The sequence below is a fragment of the Numida meleagris genome, chromosome 1, assembly GCF_002078875.1.
Source record: "Numida meleagris isolate 19003 breed g44 Domestic line chromosome 1, NumMel1.0, whole genome shotgun sequence".
Lineage (NCBI taxonomy): Eukaryota > Metazoa > Chordata > Aves > Galliformes > Numididae > Numida > Numida meleagris.
In genome coordinates, this window is record NC_034409.1 from 76,216,161 (window position 1) to 76,232,271 (window position 16,111).

The 16,111-nt window shown below is 41.7% G+C and overlaps 1 protein-coding gene across 1 annotated transcript in view; it reads right to left on the minus strand.

Moving 5' to 3' along the window:
• CASR (calcium sensing receptor) overlaps window positions 1-15,814 on the minus strand; it is a 44,162-nt gene extending 28,348 nt beyond the window's left edge. The window contains exons 1-3 of the mRNA XM_021396737.1: window positions 15,284-15,814; window positions 5,994-6,300; window positions 1,801-2,682 (exon numbers count right to left, since the gene is read on the minus strand). Of these exons, the coding sequence (XP_021252412.1) occupies window positions 1,801-2,682; window positions 5,994-6,300; window positions 15,284-15,468 (1,374 nt within the window). The 5' untranslated portion in view covers window positions 15,469-15,814. The remainder of the gene's footprint in view (window positions 1-1,800; window positions 2,683-5,993; window positions 6,301-15,283) is intronic.

Genomic DNA, 16,111 nt, shown 5'->3' on the forward strand with positions numbered 1-16,111 from the left:
TGAGGGCAATGAGCCGCAATACCTGATGTGAAGTAGGTGTGCACACAGACTTGTCATTTACCCGCTATTCTTGTGTTTGATGTGGAAATGAAATGAAAAAATGCACAAATATCAAACATGCTCGATAGTCAACACCACACAATGGTGGATATTTCAAATACCCTGCTCTTTTTTAGGACCTGCTATTCCTACCCAGTCCTGTTTTCTTGGTGCTGATCCCTCCTTCAAGGCAGGAAGTCTGGATCACATTGTTTACAATTTGATATAGCCATCTTTCAGCACCAGACAAGAAAAAGAAAATAAAAACAACAACAACAACAAACCTCCAAACCAAACAAAAAATAAGCAAACAAAAGAAAAAAAAAGTAAACTAAAATTTTCTTCCCCATTTTGTAATCCTCAACAAACACATTACTTTGTTATGGTGTGAACATCCCGCTATTTTTACTTTCCACAGTGATAAGGCATGAGAGAATGAATATTTCTTGTGGAACATTTTTCTGATAGAAGTGAAAGCTAAATCTGTCTATGACTTGCTCAGTTCTACCGGTATGCTGCTGAAAAGCAGAACAGCATTGAAAGACAGAAACCTCCAAGCCAGCAATTCCAGAATTATCCTACACCAGGATCAAATCCTGCGCTCATCAACTCCAAGTAACATGGCTTTGTCAAACCTGAATTGGACACCTAGTGATGAAGAGTGCAGATTTCAAGACAAAACCTTTTACTTTGATTTGACTGATGTTTACACATTGACTAACACTAGATGGAAACTAAACCGCAGTTTATACATATGCAAATTCTGAGCCAAAGTCTGTGGCATGAGTAGCCTCTATTTTACTTAGACTATCCCAAACAGAGGGAATTACACATGCAAACACAGATGTGGCACTCTGTATTCATCAGTGTTCTTGTGATTTCAGATTTGTTTGGATCCGAGTTTTATGTGATGACTGGAACAGGGCAAATAAATTCACTGCATATTTGGCACGTCTTCATTTGTTAGCCTTAAACCTAATTATGTGATTTGAGAATGTAGTGGATATTAAAAACTCATACTGAATTTAACATTGGATAGCACAGTCAAACACATCATAGGGTGTAGATAATTCATAAAGGATCAGAAGACAGAATGCCAGAGTACCATATGCTCCACTGAGCAGAATTTATCGACTGAAGTACTGAACGTGTTGTTAGTATCATTTTGTTAGCTCACAAATACAGCTGCCAAATCAGAGCACCTCTGTTATTTGCCCAATAACCACACATTATTTTCCTTCATTATTCGGCCTGCTTTAGTTTGATCCTATACAAGCTGAAAACTGTGGAAAAAAAATATAGCCTGTATGGAAAATTGCTGTGGGATTGCAAAACCTGTAGAACTTGCCAAAGAAAATGAACTCTAAAATCTGTTTTCCTTGTTTATGTGTTCTCTGCAGGCCCTCTTGTTTACGTAAGGGCTCAATATATGATCAAGTTACCTTGCGTCAGCCAGGCCGTGGTAATTGTCTGTGTGTGCACTTTTGGCCTGTAGCAAATATAAGAAAATTTAGCTTAGTTTAAACCCCTTCTACTGCAGGCAAACCTAACACAAATTACATTCAGTGCAAGGTGGAAGCATGCACCTGACTTTCCACCAGTTATATGCTAAATCTCAGGAGCCTGTTTGTGTCTGAGATTCAGGACAGTGAATGTCATTCCTCCCCAGGCAGCCTGGAGGTGCTCCAGGACAGCTTTTTTTTTTTTTTCTTCCTATGAACATATAGCTTAGGCACCCTTTAATACTGACAAAGGACTTACCTGCCATGCCTCAACCTTCTTAATGTCTGCACAGGATCCGTTAGTGAAGAGTCCTTTCCCAGGGGTACAAGTATATATATCCTGCAAAGCATGAGCAATAGAATATACTGCCAAATATACATTATAGGATATCCGCAAGTGTGTGAAGTCCATGTACGGCGTCTCCACGCTGGTGATGTTCTCATCACCTGTGCACGGAGGTCGGAAGGCAGCTGTACCGTTTCCAGCTCCCAAGCCCTCTTCATGGGCCTTGTGGAAGGAAGCTGAAGCTGGAGAATTTTTGGACTCACTGGGGAGATAGCAGTTAAATGTCTCTTCCCAGAACTCCTTGGCAAAACCATTGTTGGCGGACTTCTTGGGATGCACCTTCTGCAGGAACTCGCGAAAGCCTGGGATCTGGCCTGCCTTCAGTGCAAACCCGATGGTGCTGCCGATGACACGGAAGAACTCTGGCATGGCTATCAGGGACGAACTGGCCCAGGCTTCACTCGCCAGCCAGATCTTGCCAGTGATGTTTCGCCTGACAATCTCTTTGATGAGAGGTTCCAGGTCTGGTCCACTGGAGAAAACCACAATCACTCGTGCTGTGGAGTTCTGGATGACCTCCACCACCTGCTGAATCTCTTCTTCATCTGAGTACTGGGAGATGAGCTCGCTAAAATCAATGCAGATGTCTCTCTCCTCTGCCTCCTCCCGAAACTTTTCAATCCCTGGCCGGCCGTAGTCATCATCAGCTGCAATCGTTCCCACCCAGTTCCATCGGAAGTACTCGATGATGTCTGCCATCGCAGTGGCCTGATGCTCGTCATTGGGGATTGTGCGGAGGAAGGACTTGAACTGGTTCTTGTTGCTCAAGAGACGACTGGATGAGGCATAGCTGACCTGTGAGAGCACAGAGAACAAGAAAACAGACCATGAAGTGAACTTCCTGGGCATAAAATGTGTACATTTACATAGCATCGCTGTCAACCTGTGTATGTAACCTTGGATGAGGAGAAAGGAAAGCTGGCACTGCACTGTCAGCCATGTCCTCTTAGCCTGTGGTTGTACATGTGGGTGTCCTGCAGACACATAGAGGAGCAGCTGCTCAGACCTGAGGGTCTGGAGCAAGCACCTACCCTCCTGTAAGGCCAAGGATCAGGGGGAGAGACGCTGACACTAGCCTGGGGGAATGGCAAGCAGGTGAGCTATGGGTGGCACTTCTGTCTCCATCCTTAAATAGGCTCCATCAGGAACCATATGCCTGTTACATAAAACCCTGCCAGCTGAAGTAAGAGAAACATGACGTGCATCACTGGCCTTGACCATGGGGACTGGTAGGGTAATGCTGTCAATAGCATGATTCCTGTTTACTGACCAGAATCCTTAAAGAAGCCAGTAGGCTTTCACATTCAAGAGCCACTGTATTTTAACATAAAATGGGATTCCATTTGCTTTTTTAAAGCTATCAAGGAATGTTTTCTTTTTCCTAATCAGAACAAGTGCCATATGCTCTTAAGATATAACCTGGATTTTCTACAAGTAGGGAAACAATAAAACCCCAAAGAGAATCATTTAAAGATCTGAAGAATTTTTAAATCTCACTTATCTTTGCATTTCGACATTGGTATCTGAACTCTTTAGGACTGCCTCTCACTTTGAAAAATCTTCTATAAACAGTTCATTTTGTACAAAGTGGAAATTTACATAAAACCTTATCTCTTCCTTAAACTCTGGCATTTAGTGTTTCTGCAAGAAAGAAAAGAAGGAGATTTGCCAGTGCAGTTTCAAGGGCCACGGGAACAAATCATCCTTTTACACACTTTCCCCTGGTTGTGCTCCTGCCCTTATCTACTCTCATCTCCCACAGCCTTGCACTGGGAAATATGGGCAAGAAAACCTACCCCTGCAGATGCTGTAAGAGACCTGGAAGCTAAATTTCCTCTCTGTGGATTTTAGTGTACAAGAGCCAGACCTGGACACGCCAAAGGAGGTGACCTCAGATGAAGTTACAGTGGCTTTCCCAACCTTACCAGCACCCACTTGTTTGGGAGCTTCCAGTTCAAGCTTGTCTGGCATTCACTCTAAATGTGGAAAAGCCTATTCTTAATGAGTTCCCTTATTCTTAACTATTAGCAATTTTACAGGGTACACCGAAATAGGATACTAAGAAGAACAGAAACCGTAACATTTTCAGTTTCTATGTCAGCAAAATGAGCAATGAGCCTTACATTAATTGTAAAATATACTTCCAACTTATACTGAAATGTAGGGTCTATTAACCAAGAATTTGCTAATGGCCTTGCTATAAATGGCAGCGATAATGCATATTCTAATGCTGCCCAACAGCTCCCAGTTTAAAAGCCTGCTTTCAGCTGCCAAACTTCAGCCACCTGGTCGAAATTTCATTCCATGCAGAGAACTGAACCTCCTGACCTCTATCTCTACGTTTCTGTAACCACTAGATAAGGCTACGTCCCTGTAGCATAAACACCATTCCCTGCTCAGAGGAAAGTTCTAAAAACTGCAAACATCTTCTGTGCTCTGTCCAGCCCACCACCCCTTCTCAGCAGCCCTTGCTGATCTGGTAACGGGATGTGTAAATTAACAGTATGCTTTAAAACGTCACCACAAGGTTTATTACACACCACCTTACAGTGCTTCTCTGAGCAATATCTAGGCAGCAGTTGTTGGTCATAGCTTAAACCATTCTTGTCCTGCTCAGAGACCCAATCTCCATTCCTTAAGATTTCTGCCAAGGGAATTAAACTGATAGCATTAGACAAGATATGTTACTGGTCACCAGGCAAGCAAGAATCCTTCCTTCTTCATTTGTGCTAGAGGTGGGAATTGGAGCCTTGGCTGAAATAAAGAGCTATCCTCTCAGGACGCACTTGAGAGCACAGTGTGACACAGTCTTGTCACAAGGCCCACTGTAACTTCTGGCACCTACGCTCATTTCAGAAGGGGAACTGGAAATGTTAGGCTATACAAGCCAACACCTGAACTGATAAAAGTGAGCACTTTCCATAAAATGCATTCAGTGCGAAAATCTAAAAGCAGCAGATGCAACAATAGGCTATAGTATGATAGCCTCATAATCTGCTTTGGGTCTGGGCAGAGCAACACCTTTGCTAAATAAAAGTATAGGACTGTGGATGCTCTTCCCAGTCCCAGTAAAGTCAACAGACAGTGAGAAGAACACTGGCACAGGAGCTGGCACAACTACACCACTACACAGAGAACCCAGGAACAAGGTGGGACAGATCCACAAACTCTCATAAACCTCATTTTGGAGGTCCTAAGGTCAAAAGAAAGGCAGGTCAGCCCTGAAGAACCCTTCAAAAACACCTTATCAGCAGAAGCAACTGCTTTACAGATCACCTACTTGAATAATCAGAGATAATGAAGGATGTAGGAATGGCTGGCAAGGAATGAAGCCTGTTCTGTGGGAGGTGGGTATGACTGAAGAGTGACCACAGTGCAGTAACATCACAACTAAGTTGCCGTAACTGGCAGCTGCCAGTGACTTGTCTAAATTACCAGTGTTCACAGACTGAGCCTCTTATCCTCTACGTGCCTCCTAGGCGAGGTTGCTGTTGGCTGGATGCTGTCACTGGCTGATTGGTAATCTTTGTGTCCAGGGATTACAGATTTCTAGGAAGACATATTTCTGCCATAAGAAAAAGCACACATTTTCTATCCTCTCTCTCTTTGAGGACCTATGTGAAGTAGCAAAGATTAAACAATCCATGGAGGCTAAACTCCCCTTGAGCCCTTCTGGTGTGTGGTAGGGAGCAGAATGAAGAACTCAGCACAGCCACTGCATGTACCTGTACTGGCCCAAATGCATATCTGACAAGTCTGAGACTGAAGACTCGCATCTTTTACTAATAAAAGAATTCACTTAAAATTGACACAGTAAGTTTGGAGGGAAATAGACTGTTTTCTATCATATAAACCATTGTCCCCTGCCAAAAGCCAGTGATTCTCACAGTTGTCTTACCATTTAGCCCTCCAAATGTATTCAGTTATTGTATATAGTTAGGGCCTCTGCATTTCCAAACCTTCTTTTGTTTGAAACAGAGACAGCGCGTAAGCAGCAGGGCAGTTCTCCATCGTAGTTTCGTAATGTAACCCTTTCCAAACAGCAATATCCCAGAGCAGAGAGGCAGGGTACTTCTGTAACCTAAGCAAGACAAGTGAAAGCATACCTGAGGTATGTAAAAGAGTCCCAGCAGATTGGCCACAGCGGTGGAAACCCCAGAGCCGGTTGCCCCCACGACTGCAATGGTGGAAGGGATGTGTTCTGAGCAGTTGCAGAATTCATCCAGGTTCAAGGAGTCTATCTTGTTCTGGGCCACAAAACTCAGAGTGGCCTCAAGGGCTTTAGAGACTGTATTGCAAGTGTCAAATATCCTGTATCCCAAGGTCATGTTGGGAAGGAGATTTGGGCTATTATTTATTTCTTCTATGGCAAAGATCATAGCCTGGAGCCAGCGGAAGCCTCGGAAATTATACCTAGGTGAGTGAAACAAATAAAAATAAAATGGAGTGAGAAGGAGGGAAACAGAGGAGACCAGGGCTGAGATAAAAGTGAATGAAAGATTCCAGATAGAAAGGCAAAAGCAACTTAAGCTGTCTACCTCAGTCTTGCATCCTTCTGAATCTACAAACTTTTGTTTTTGTCTTCGGTGGTTACAAAAAAAGTGTGCATATGCTACAGGGTTTTGTTCCGCTTTTCAACTCATGTTGTGGTTTGACCTGGCAGCAGCTCAGCACCACACAGCCTTTTGCTCCCAGTGAGATGGGGGAGAGAATCGGAAAGAAAGAAGCAGAACTTATAGGATGAGATAAAAACTGTTTACTAAGGCAGAAAATGCAGAAATAATAGTAATGATAATTTTATGTAACTATATGTATATATATTTACAAAAAAGTGATGCACAACACAATTGGCAGCCACCCACTGACTGATGCCCAGCCCAATTCTGAGCAGTGGCTGCTCCCAGCCCCCACCAATTTCCCTCGGTTTTCAAGTTTTATTTCCACACGATGTCATACGTGTGGAATATCCTTTTGGCCATTTGGTGTCAGCTGTCCTGGTTCTGCCCCCTCCCAGCTCCTTGTGCCCCCAACCCCCTCACTGGCAGGACAGTATGAGAAACTGAGGAACTGAAACATTCTTCACCCTGTGCAGCACTGCTCAGCAACAACCAAACCATTGGTGTGTTATCAACATTGCTTTTCTCTTAAAGTCAAAACACAGCATAATACTAGATGCTATGAGGAAATTCAGCTCTGTCCCAGTCGAAACCAGGACAACTCATCAGTTTGGGAGCTCAGTTCAGGCGTTATGAGGAAGAGATGAACTTTTCTAAGTCCCCTAAAATCTGAGAAAGTCAAAAGAGAGCATGCTTGGAGGTCTGGTTCTTCTCCATGGGACACTAAACCTGGATCTCATAATTCCTGAGCAAATGCTCTAACACAAAGCTTCTCCTCTCAGATTGCCTTCCGGGCTCCTCTGACATATTTCTGAACGCAGATACTGCTAGCGCAGTAGGAACTTGGGCTCAGGGATGCCTTGTGTGTCAGCTTCTGATGGCTTTAGGCAGGCAGTGTGAGATGAGATACAGCACTGTTATGCTGCTGGATGCCTGGTAGCTCTACTCAGGAAAATTTGGTCATCTTTAACACTAGGTCTCCCATCACACACTTCACAGTGAGAGAGGACACTGTTAACCTGTTCATACCAGAGAATAGAGATGTGCTACAAACATAAACTCTAATATAACTTCTTAACCTGCTTATTATGTATTTATTGTTTTCACTGAAGGAATAATATTTTACTTTATTATGGTTTTCTCACATGCCTGCTTTAGCCACAAGATCAGATGCTGCCACCAGAGCTGGCCTGTGAAATTGAAACACTGTTTTTTGAAGCTTTCTCTGTTCTCTAAAGCGGAGAGGCTGTCTTTTCTGACTCTCTCTTGGTCTTGCATGAAGGTAAGCCAGAGCTAGGGTGTGGAGGCAAGAGTGCGTGCCAGGACCTGGAAGCATCTGTGCAGAGCATCACATGAGATAGAAGCTGATCTTGAGTAACTACTAACCCAACACAGAGAGAAGCTTCTTCAAGGAAAGCAGCAGGAAAAAGGTAGCTTTGACCTGTGTTATTCTCAAATTTTACTTACTGTAAAAAGTGACCAGTTGTGTGTCTGTGAAGCTACTACATTTTCAGACAACTCATCGAGTTTGGCTAAATTGACAAAGAACTGGCACCCGTCCTTCCTTGTAATGTACTACAGGTCAGGTTAGCAGTTTTTTTATGGTTTGGTTTCGAGTTGTGATTGGAAACAGGAAGGTGTCAAAGCTGTTATGCTTGAGATTCATTGGAAGAACTGATGGGACCCAGAACTGGAAGAGCCTGGGGAAACAGTCAGCCCTAGAATCAGTTCTATATAAAATGGTAGATTTTAGGATTCAAAATGCTTTGAGATATATATCCATACCAAAGTGAAGGTTTCAAAAGATGAGCTCCATGAAATCATAGCCTTTCAATCTCCAAGATACATGACTTGAACACTTTTTAATTATTGGATAAAATGAGTTGATTCCAAAATGTGTGTTTCCTACATCTGGTTTCTTCAAAACTGAATTAATGTAGCCACATTACTTCCATTATAAGAGTTTTGACTGATTTATCTGGAATCAGAAATTCTAAATATATATTCTAAATATATCACATCTAAGGTTTATTTTTAGGTCATTTGTCTAACTTCATTTCACCAGAGATCTCTGGCTAACTTCCAAAAAAGGTTCTGCTCTGAGGCCGTACCTCAAAGAACAGATAGCATAGTTTCAGTACAAAGAGCTTGAGCAATATCAAGTCAGAAAGGTTGAGGTCAATAAAAACTCCTAGTTATAATTTATGATCAAAGAGACATCTGGTTTTTCTAAGAACATCATTAGAGAATGGACACCTTCTAGAACAGGAATGTTCTAAAAGAACGTTTAGAAGTAATTTGGTCATTTGGATTATTATTTTTTGCTCTAGTTCCAAACCATTAGGGAGTGAAAGGCAATGGGAGAGATCTGAAATAAAAGGGCAAGTCTCATAGTGAATGAGGCAGTGAATGTTCTGTACATAAAAAAAAAATATGCCATGCACCCCAAGCTGCCTCACAGGGACAGTAATGCACTCTGGGAAGATCAGAATGGCAGCAAGGAGGAGTGTTACGATGACTCCTTTTAAAAGGCTACATCTTTTTTCACAGATATTTTTAATAAAAATGAAAATAGGATTTGTAGCAAGGAACTGTGAGGGATGCTCCAAAAGTAATGCCTCCTATTTTATTAGGTTGGCCCACAATGTCAGGGGCGGATGTTGGCGGTATGGCAGCAGAGGCTGAACCTTCTCACCAACACTCCATTACATGTTGTTGCTCTGTGACAGATGGCAGCAGAGGGGCAGTCTGACAAATGGTGTCTCACACAGAAGCGCAGATGAAGCAAAAGTGTGTCACTGAATTCCTCTTTGTGGGAAAAGTGGCACCCTTGACATTCCTCAACACTTGCTGAACACTTATGGAAACCAAACAGTGGATGTGAGCACAGTGAGGTGGTGGTTGCATTTCAGCAGTGGTGACAGCGGGTCGACCCTAATGGCGCAGATTTTTATGAGTGCAGCATGCAGGCTCTTGTTCATTGCTGGTGAAAATGCATGGCTAATGGTGGTGACTATGCAGAAAAACAATATTTTGTAGCTGAGAATTTGCTCTACCGAACAGTGTTATTATGTTCTTTGTATACGTTGTAGTTTTCATGGAAATAAATAGGAGGCATTACTTTCAGAGTGACCTACGTGTCTTCAGGCTCCCAGTGTAAATCAGGAAAAACTAAAAGCATTTTATATATTTAAAGAGAAGATTGCTGAGAAGTTAGGAAGTACAGTTGTGAGAATTTTCACACATTCCTGTACATATAAACTTAAATTTAAGACAACTCACTTTAAATTACAGATGTGGAATATGACACAGAAGTTAGACTGAGTATTTTGCCCATTTGACTGCAAGATTTGGTTTAAATTATTAAAATGCAGGAATATTTTTCAGGTGTTATCTTCAAAAGCAGTAAGAAGTGGACTACCTTCCACTTGATTTCAAATAAAGTGTTTGCTATTCAATTCTAGAGATGCAGATTGAGTAAATTTTAAGATTTCAAATGAGTGTCATTATAAAATGTTTTGAAGTATGTTTTTATTATCAAGGTGAAGATTTCTATAGATAAGCTTCATGAAATCGTGAGCTTTCACTTTCTGAAGTATATGACCTGAGATCTATCAGATCCTGCTTTTATTTTCCTTTCTGACAGAATGTTCCTGATGAACATTTATAGTGTTACATCTGTACACAGAACAGTACAACCTGAGATGGGATTGGCTTCCTTTTGCAGGGGAAAGGAGGGCCGGGAGTGTTGTGGGGGAGCTAGATTCAGAATGTTCTTAAGTGCTTTAATAATTTACTTCAAAGTAGTATGGACAGCAGACCACAATTCTCTCCAGTTGCACCTCTGCTGATAACAGTAAAGGAGGGTCAGGAGACAAAGCAAACCTCATTCTGTATTCTCAAATACCTGATAGACCTTCAGACAAAGTCTTGTTTTGTTGACTGGTAGTGTTACATCAGTACTACACCAGAGCTAACACTGATACAGTCAGATGAATGCAGTGCCACCAAACTGGTCTAACTGAAGCAAGATTTCATGATTCCTTCAATTTCTGTGAATGGAAATTGTGCAGATAAATTCTTTCTCATTGTACCATAAGACTCCAGGAAAAGGTGTTAGATAGGTTCCTTCTGGCTTTGTGTGTATGTGAGTGATAGGTAAAAGCAGCCTCGAACCTGGCAGCAGGTTACACAGATCCAGCTGACCTCATGTGTGGTACTGCTGGTGTTACTAATGCAACCAGTCACTGCCATGGTCTTCAGCCATGCAGAAATTTGACTGGTAATTTCCATGAAGAAATTTCAACATCCAAGGTATTTACTAACAGAATCAGACTTCAGAGGGGCCCTGATCAAGCTGTTCTCTAAGCTTCCCCATCTGTGAGGTGCAGCCAAAGCCACCAAATGCATAAGGACTGTCATACGAAACAAAGGATGGCAAAGCCTAATGACTGCAAGAAATCCTAAAGAGAAGACTGAGATATCACTTGTTTGTTTGTCCGGTTTGGTTAGAACAGCTGATATTTTCCTGATCCAGTGGAGAAATGGAGATTTGTTAGTCTCTGTGAAGGAGAGCAGGCCATGAATTCACAGCTTCATGTGAATTCGTGAGGTTCAATTATCAACACCTGCAAGGCATGAAACCGAAACCAAAAGAATATGAAGAAGAGGAAAAGCAATATTAAAACACTAAATAGCTTCCACTTACTCTCCCATATCTAACATGTATTTGATTCAAGAATGGTGGTGAAGGCTGCATATGCCTCTCAGCAAATACCAGTACTTCCCTTCCTGTAGTGGTTGTACACATGCTAATTTCTCTGTCCTCTAGATTTCCAGTACATTAATTGCATGTTATTGCTGCTACTACCACTGCTATTACTAAAATATGCAAGGGGAGATCTTCAGTCGTTGGCCAGTTTCCTTTAGTCAGGAGGTAAACAGAGTTGCTCACCACCCTTAAAAGTTAGGACTTCAGTTGAGGGAATTGTGCAGGTCAAAGAAAATTTAAAAATGGTGGAAGAGGAAAAGGAAATAATTTGGTGTTGGTAGAGAAGATCTGAACAGCAGGATAAGCATACAGTTCTCCAGTAAGATTAGCAAACATATCATCAGGGCAGACTAGACAGATACATTCATGTTGCAAACAGTACATTACAGGAAGAGGAATCCATGGGTATGGCCAATGTGTGCAACAGCACTAACAATAGCACTACTAACAATAACACTAACGATAATACCACCACCACAACTGCTAATCTACCCAAAATCAAGAAAGGAAAGAGGAATCAAGTTATGAACAGGCCTCTGTGGGCACTGATAGGGAATGGGGGTCAGGGATTGCTTGTGCTGCACTCAGCCTTTGTCTCCGCTGTGCACATCAGATACGCATCAGCAAATGTTATAAGGAATGTTGCTGTGACAGCACCTGAGGTACACAAAGACAGAAGGTATATTTGTATCAGATGTGGGATACTTGGTTGCTTAAACAATAAACCACGTATGTAATTCTGAAGCACAGGAAATGTAATGCACTCGCTCCTATCTGACATTTGGTGTTGCAAAATCATGAGTAAGTTTTCACTTTGGGTCTCTACAACTCACTGCTTAAAGTGTGAAGGTGCATTTTCAGTAGAATCAGCACAAAAATAACTGTGAACAGATTATTATCATTCCCTTTTCCTCTCACTGCTGAGTAATGGAAATGTTTTTCAAATAACCATGTGCAAGGTATGCAGAGTAGGTTCGTATGTTGAGCTAAGGAGATAACCTATGAAGAGTGTGAAAACAGTGGAGGGAGAACTGTCCTATCTATTTAGAGAGGTCGTGTTTGGGAGTATAGGTATGGCACCAAACACAGCTGCGTGTGGAAAAGTGTCCAAACAAAACAGATCAGGTTGAACAGTTCTCAAAAGAAAGGAAAAACACATTATCTTAAACTGTTTGATACTGAACTCCAGAAGACTTGGGCCAAACCACCTGTAGGATTTCAGTGGAACTGGTCTCAAAGCAAGGAGATCACCACATGGTCTGATGATTTGTTGCTGTTGAAAACTGATCAGGGTCTAATTTTCTTGTTTGATGTGTGACATATTTTCCTATGTAATAAAGAGATTAAAGCCCATCTAAGAAGGGATGAAAATAAAATGGGTTAGCCTCAGCTTTGAAACAATACAGTAGAGCTGGAGAAAGTTCAGAAAAGTGCAAAAAGAGTAGTCAAAGGTATGGAAAAGTTTTCACACCATTGTTTTGACCAGGTATAGCCATGCTTATGTTCCTTTAGTTGATTTGCTGTGCTACAAAGTTTTTAACACTACAAGACTAGGGAGATTCCATGAAGGGAAGAAACTGGAGCCTATAATATTTCTTCCAGAAAGTACAAATTTGATTTTTTTAGATTAGCCAACTAACCAGAAATGAGGAAACTGAACTGTGGTATGAAAAACTCCAGCTTGTGACTAGGAGAATGTATTGGGTTTTTTGAATCTGCGTGCACAACCCTGCCGCAGACAACTACCTAATCACAGAATCATAGATTCATGGCTTGGGTTGGAAGGGACCTCAAAGATCATCTAGTTCCAATGCCCTGCTGTGAGTAGAGTAGCCAGCCTCTAGATTAGACCCTATCCAGCCTGGCCTTGAGTACCTCCAGGAATGAGGCATCCATAGTATCAAGTGGGAATAATGGAGCCCAAAATCAAAAAGGATCCCCTTTTGGTCATGGTCCTGTCTCGTGAGGTCTTTGTGCAAGTTCAGCCAGAGGAATCTACTGATTTATACACCGCTTGAAGTAGAAAATCCATTCAGGAAAAATATCTGCTCTCAATTTAACACATACCAATAACAAGAAACTTACCACAGTACATTAACTGTCACATGGATTAATATTCCATCATTATAATCAGATGGATACTCTCAAAAAGTCAACTATTTTTGAATTAAACCTTTCCTTGAAATGACATGCAATGAAAGAGCTTCCAGCTATCTGTGATTGAATTATCCCTTTGATCGAATTGCAGCTATTACTACCTCTGCAACTGGACTTTTTGCCTTTCATTAACTATTTTTTTTTTGTGTGTGTTATGCTATCGACTGACAGTTTATCCTGTTCCTTTAAGGAGTGTGGAAAAATGGCAAAAATGCATCTTCAGCCATCTCCTCACCTGCAAATTCTTGGTGTAGGGGTAAAAGGAATACAGGTTTTACCCACAGAAATTTCAGGTGAAGGCTGCCTTTGGCAGATCAAGTGGCACGTATAAGGTGTTCCCATTGTATCCTTAGAACAGCTGGCCTAGCTTTTCAGAATATGCCTACTGTTGGTAATACTACCCAGCTAACGTATCTTTTGGCAACCACACTCTTGCAGTACTTCTCAGGGAAGATTCTCCTGTGGTGTATTCCAATAGCATTTCCATGTCAAGACAGTCACTGAGGCTGACCTGGTGCTGGCAGAAAAGAATGCTATATTCAGGCTGCAAATGCTGGCATGTCCTGCCTGCCACATGAAGCAGGTAAAGAAGACAATGAGTTGAAATATTCCACCACTTTTCAGCATTCTTGTTTTAAAATGGTGAATCAGGTGAGAAAAAAATACTGAAACAAGCTACTTTTCACTCCATGAAGAAGACATTCTACATACATTTAGTTTATGACTTTCATGTGCACAGAATCAAGAAGCCAAAAGAACCTCTATTTAATTACCCTTCTTTCTATGCACTTCCTATGAGAGAATCTGGGGATGATCTCACAACACAGATGGATACATTCTGCTCAATATCAAAATAGTGGGAAACTGCACCTGGAATCTGTAAGCATTGCAGAAATGCTGTAGTAATTCTTCATTACCGATGCAACAGAACTGTACTAGGATGAGAGGCCTACATAACTCTAGACATGCCCTTCTTTGCACATGATTACAGAAGGGGTCCTCTAACACTGAAGTGCTTTCACATGCAAAGTCATGACAAAATTCAACATCAACTGCTTTTTTTTTTTTTTTTTGTATTTCAATTGGAATCAGTTTATGTCAGTTCCCAGTTGTGATGTGTAGTATGTACAGGATTGCAAAGTTAAAAAATCTTCATGTATTTTCATAAAAATGACCACATCTCAATAATAAAGGAAACAGATTTCTCCATCCAGAGTTAACTGTCAAAGATCTAGACAAAATCTGATATGCACTGTTTAAAGAGGAGAAATCTTTGGGTGAGGAAGGACTGAGTAAGGAGTTCAAGTCTGAGACTTTGCAAAGGTCCCAATGGGACAGATATATGTTCAGTGAGAGTTTTTCCAAAAGCAGTAACCTATCCCACTCTCACCCATTCACTTGTTTGGGCTGAACAGTTTGTAAAGATGAGAGGTAGACTGTAAACAAACTCCAAATTTGACTCCTAAGCTATTTTGCAAGGCATGACTGTAATAAAATGAACTCAAAATACTACATTTATTTTCTGTCCTTCTGCAAGGAAAACTAATTTTTGGATGCTGTTCAAACATCCACTGTGAATGGCCAGACAGATCAGTGCATTTAAGTTTTGGCAGCTCTGTGTAATGCAAGGATTGCCCTCTTTTGCTGTCCAAATACTACTTGTGATACTCTAACACACACACTTCCTGTCTTTACACATTGCTTTTCCTATTATTTACACCATACCTTCTCACTGCCTTGTAGAGCAGCACTCTATGTGTACTGGATTGCATACTGTATATACTCAGCTTATAGCTTGTCCCTTGAAGCACTTCCCCACCAAAACTTTTTATCTTAGCTTTTTGTGGCTTACCTTATGCACTCCACTGATTCGGGTCTTGACTTTAGATCCTGGTCTTTAGCAGCCACTCCAAAATGGATGGGGAACAATCCTCCAAGAATAATGTCTCCCTTCTTCTGTGCCCGTTGGTTTGGCCCATAGGCAGCAGTGTTCCAGGTAAACAGCAGAAGAATCAAACAGCAGCTATATAAAGTCATTGTTCCTCCTTTCACCAAGGGGTTATAGGATGTAAAATTGGAAAAGATGATGTAAGAAAGCAGATGTTGTAATGTCTAAGCTTTTCCTTTCCTTAATACAGCCCAGGGAGCATTTGGGACACATGTCTGCAGAGAGATAAGCAACAAGGTGGGAGCCACAGTGCTGGTATTTGTCCCTCTGTTTTCTCCATTGTAAAACAACAATTCAGTGTTCCTTGTTTCTTCATGACCAAAGCATTACAGAGAGCCCATCTTCGAGAACTGAAAAATAGAGACATCAGTAGTGATTCTATGTATACACCAGAGCCCCGTGCACTCAGGGTGGTCCTGCTTTGACAAACCAACATCTCGCCATGCCCCCACAGGCTGTCTCCAGTCAACAACCCACCCAGGACTTATTCCAACTTTGAAAGAGTGTCAAGCACCTCGGTGATCACAGCCACACTTCCTCAAACAAGCGGCAGAGGTTCTCTGAGATATCCTCACTCTCTATCACACTTGTGAGGTGGATTACTAAATCTGCCCACGATTCTGCATGACTGTGGCCATGGGAGACCCTGCAAAACTTGTAATCAGATCTCAGTGAACAGAGCACATTGTGGTAGAGTCTTGGATGGGAAAACTGGAAGTAAGGAAAAATGAG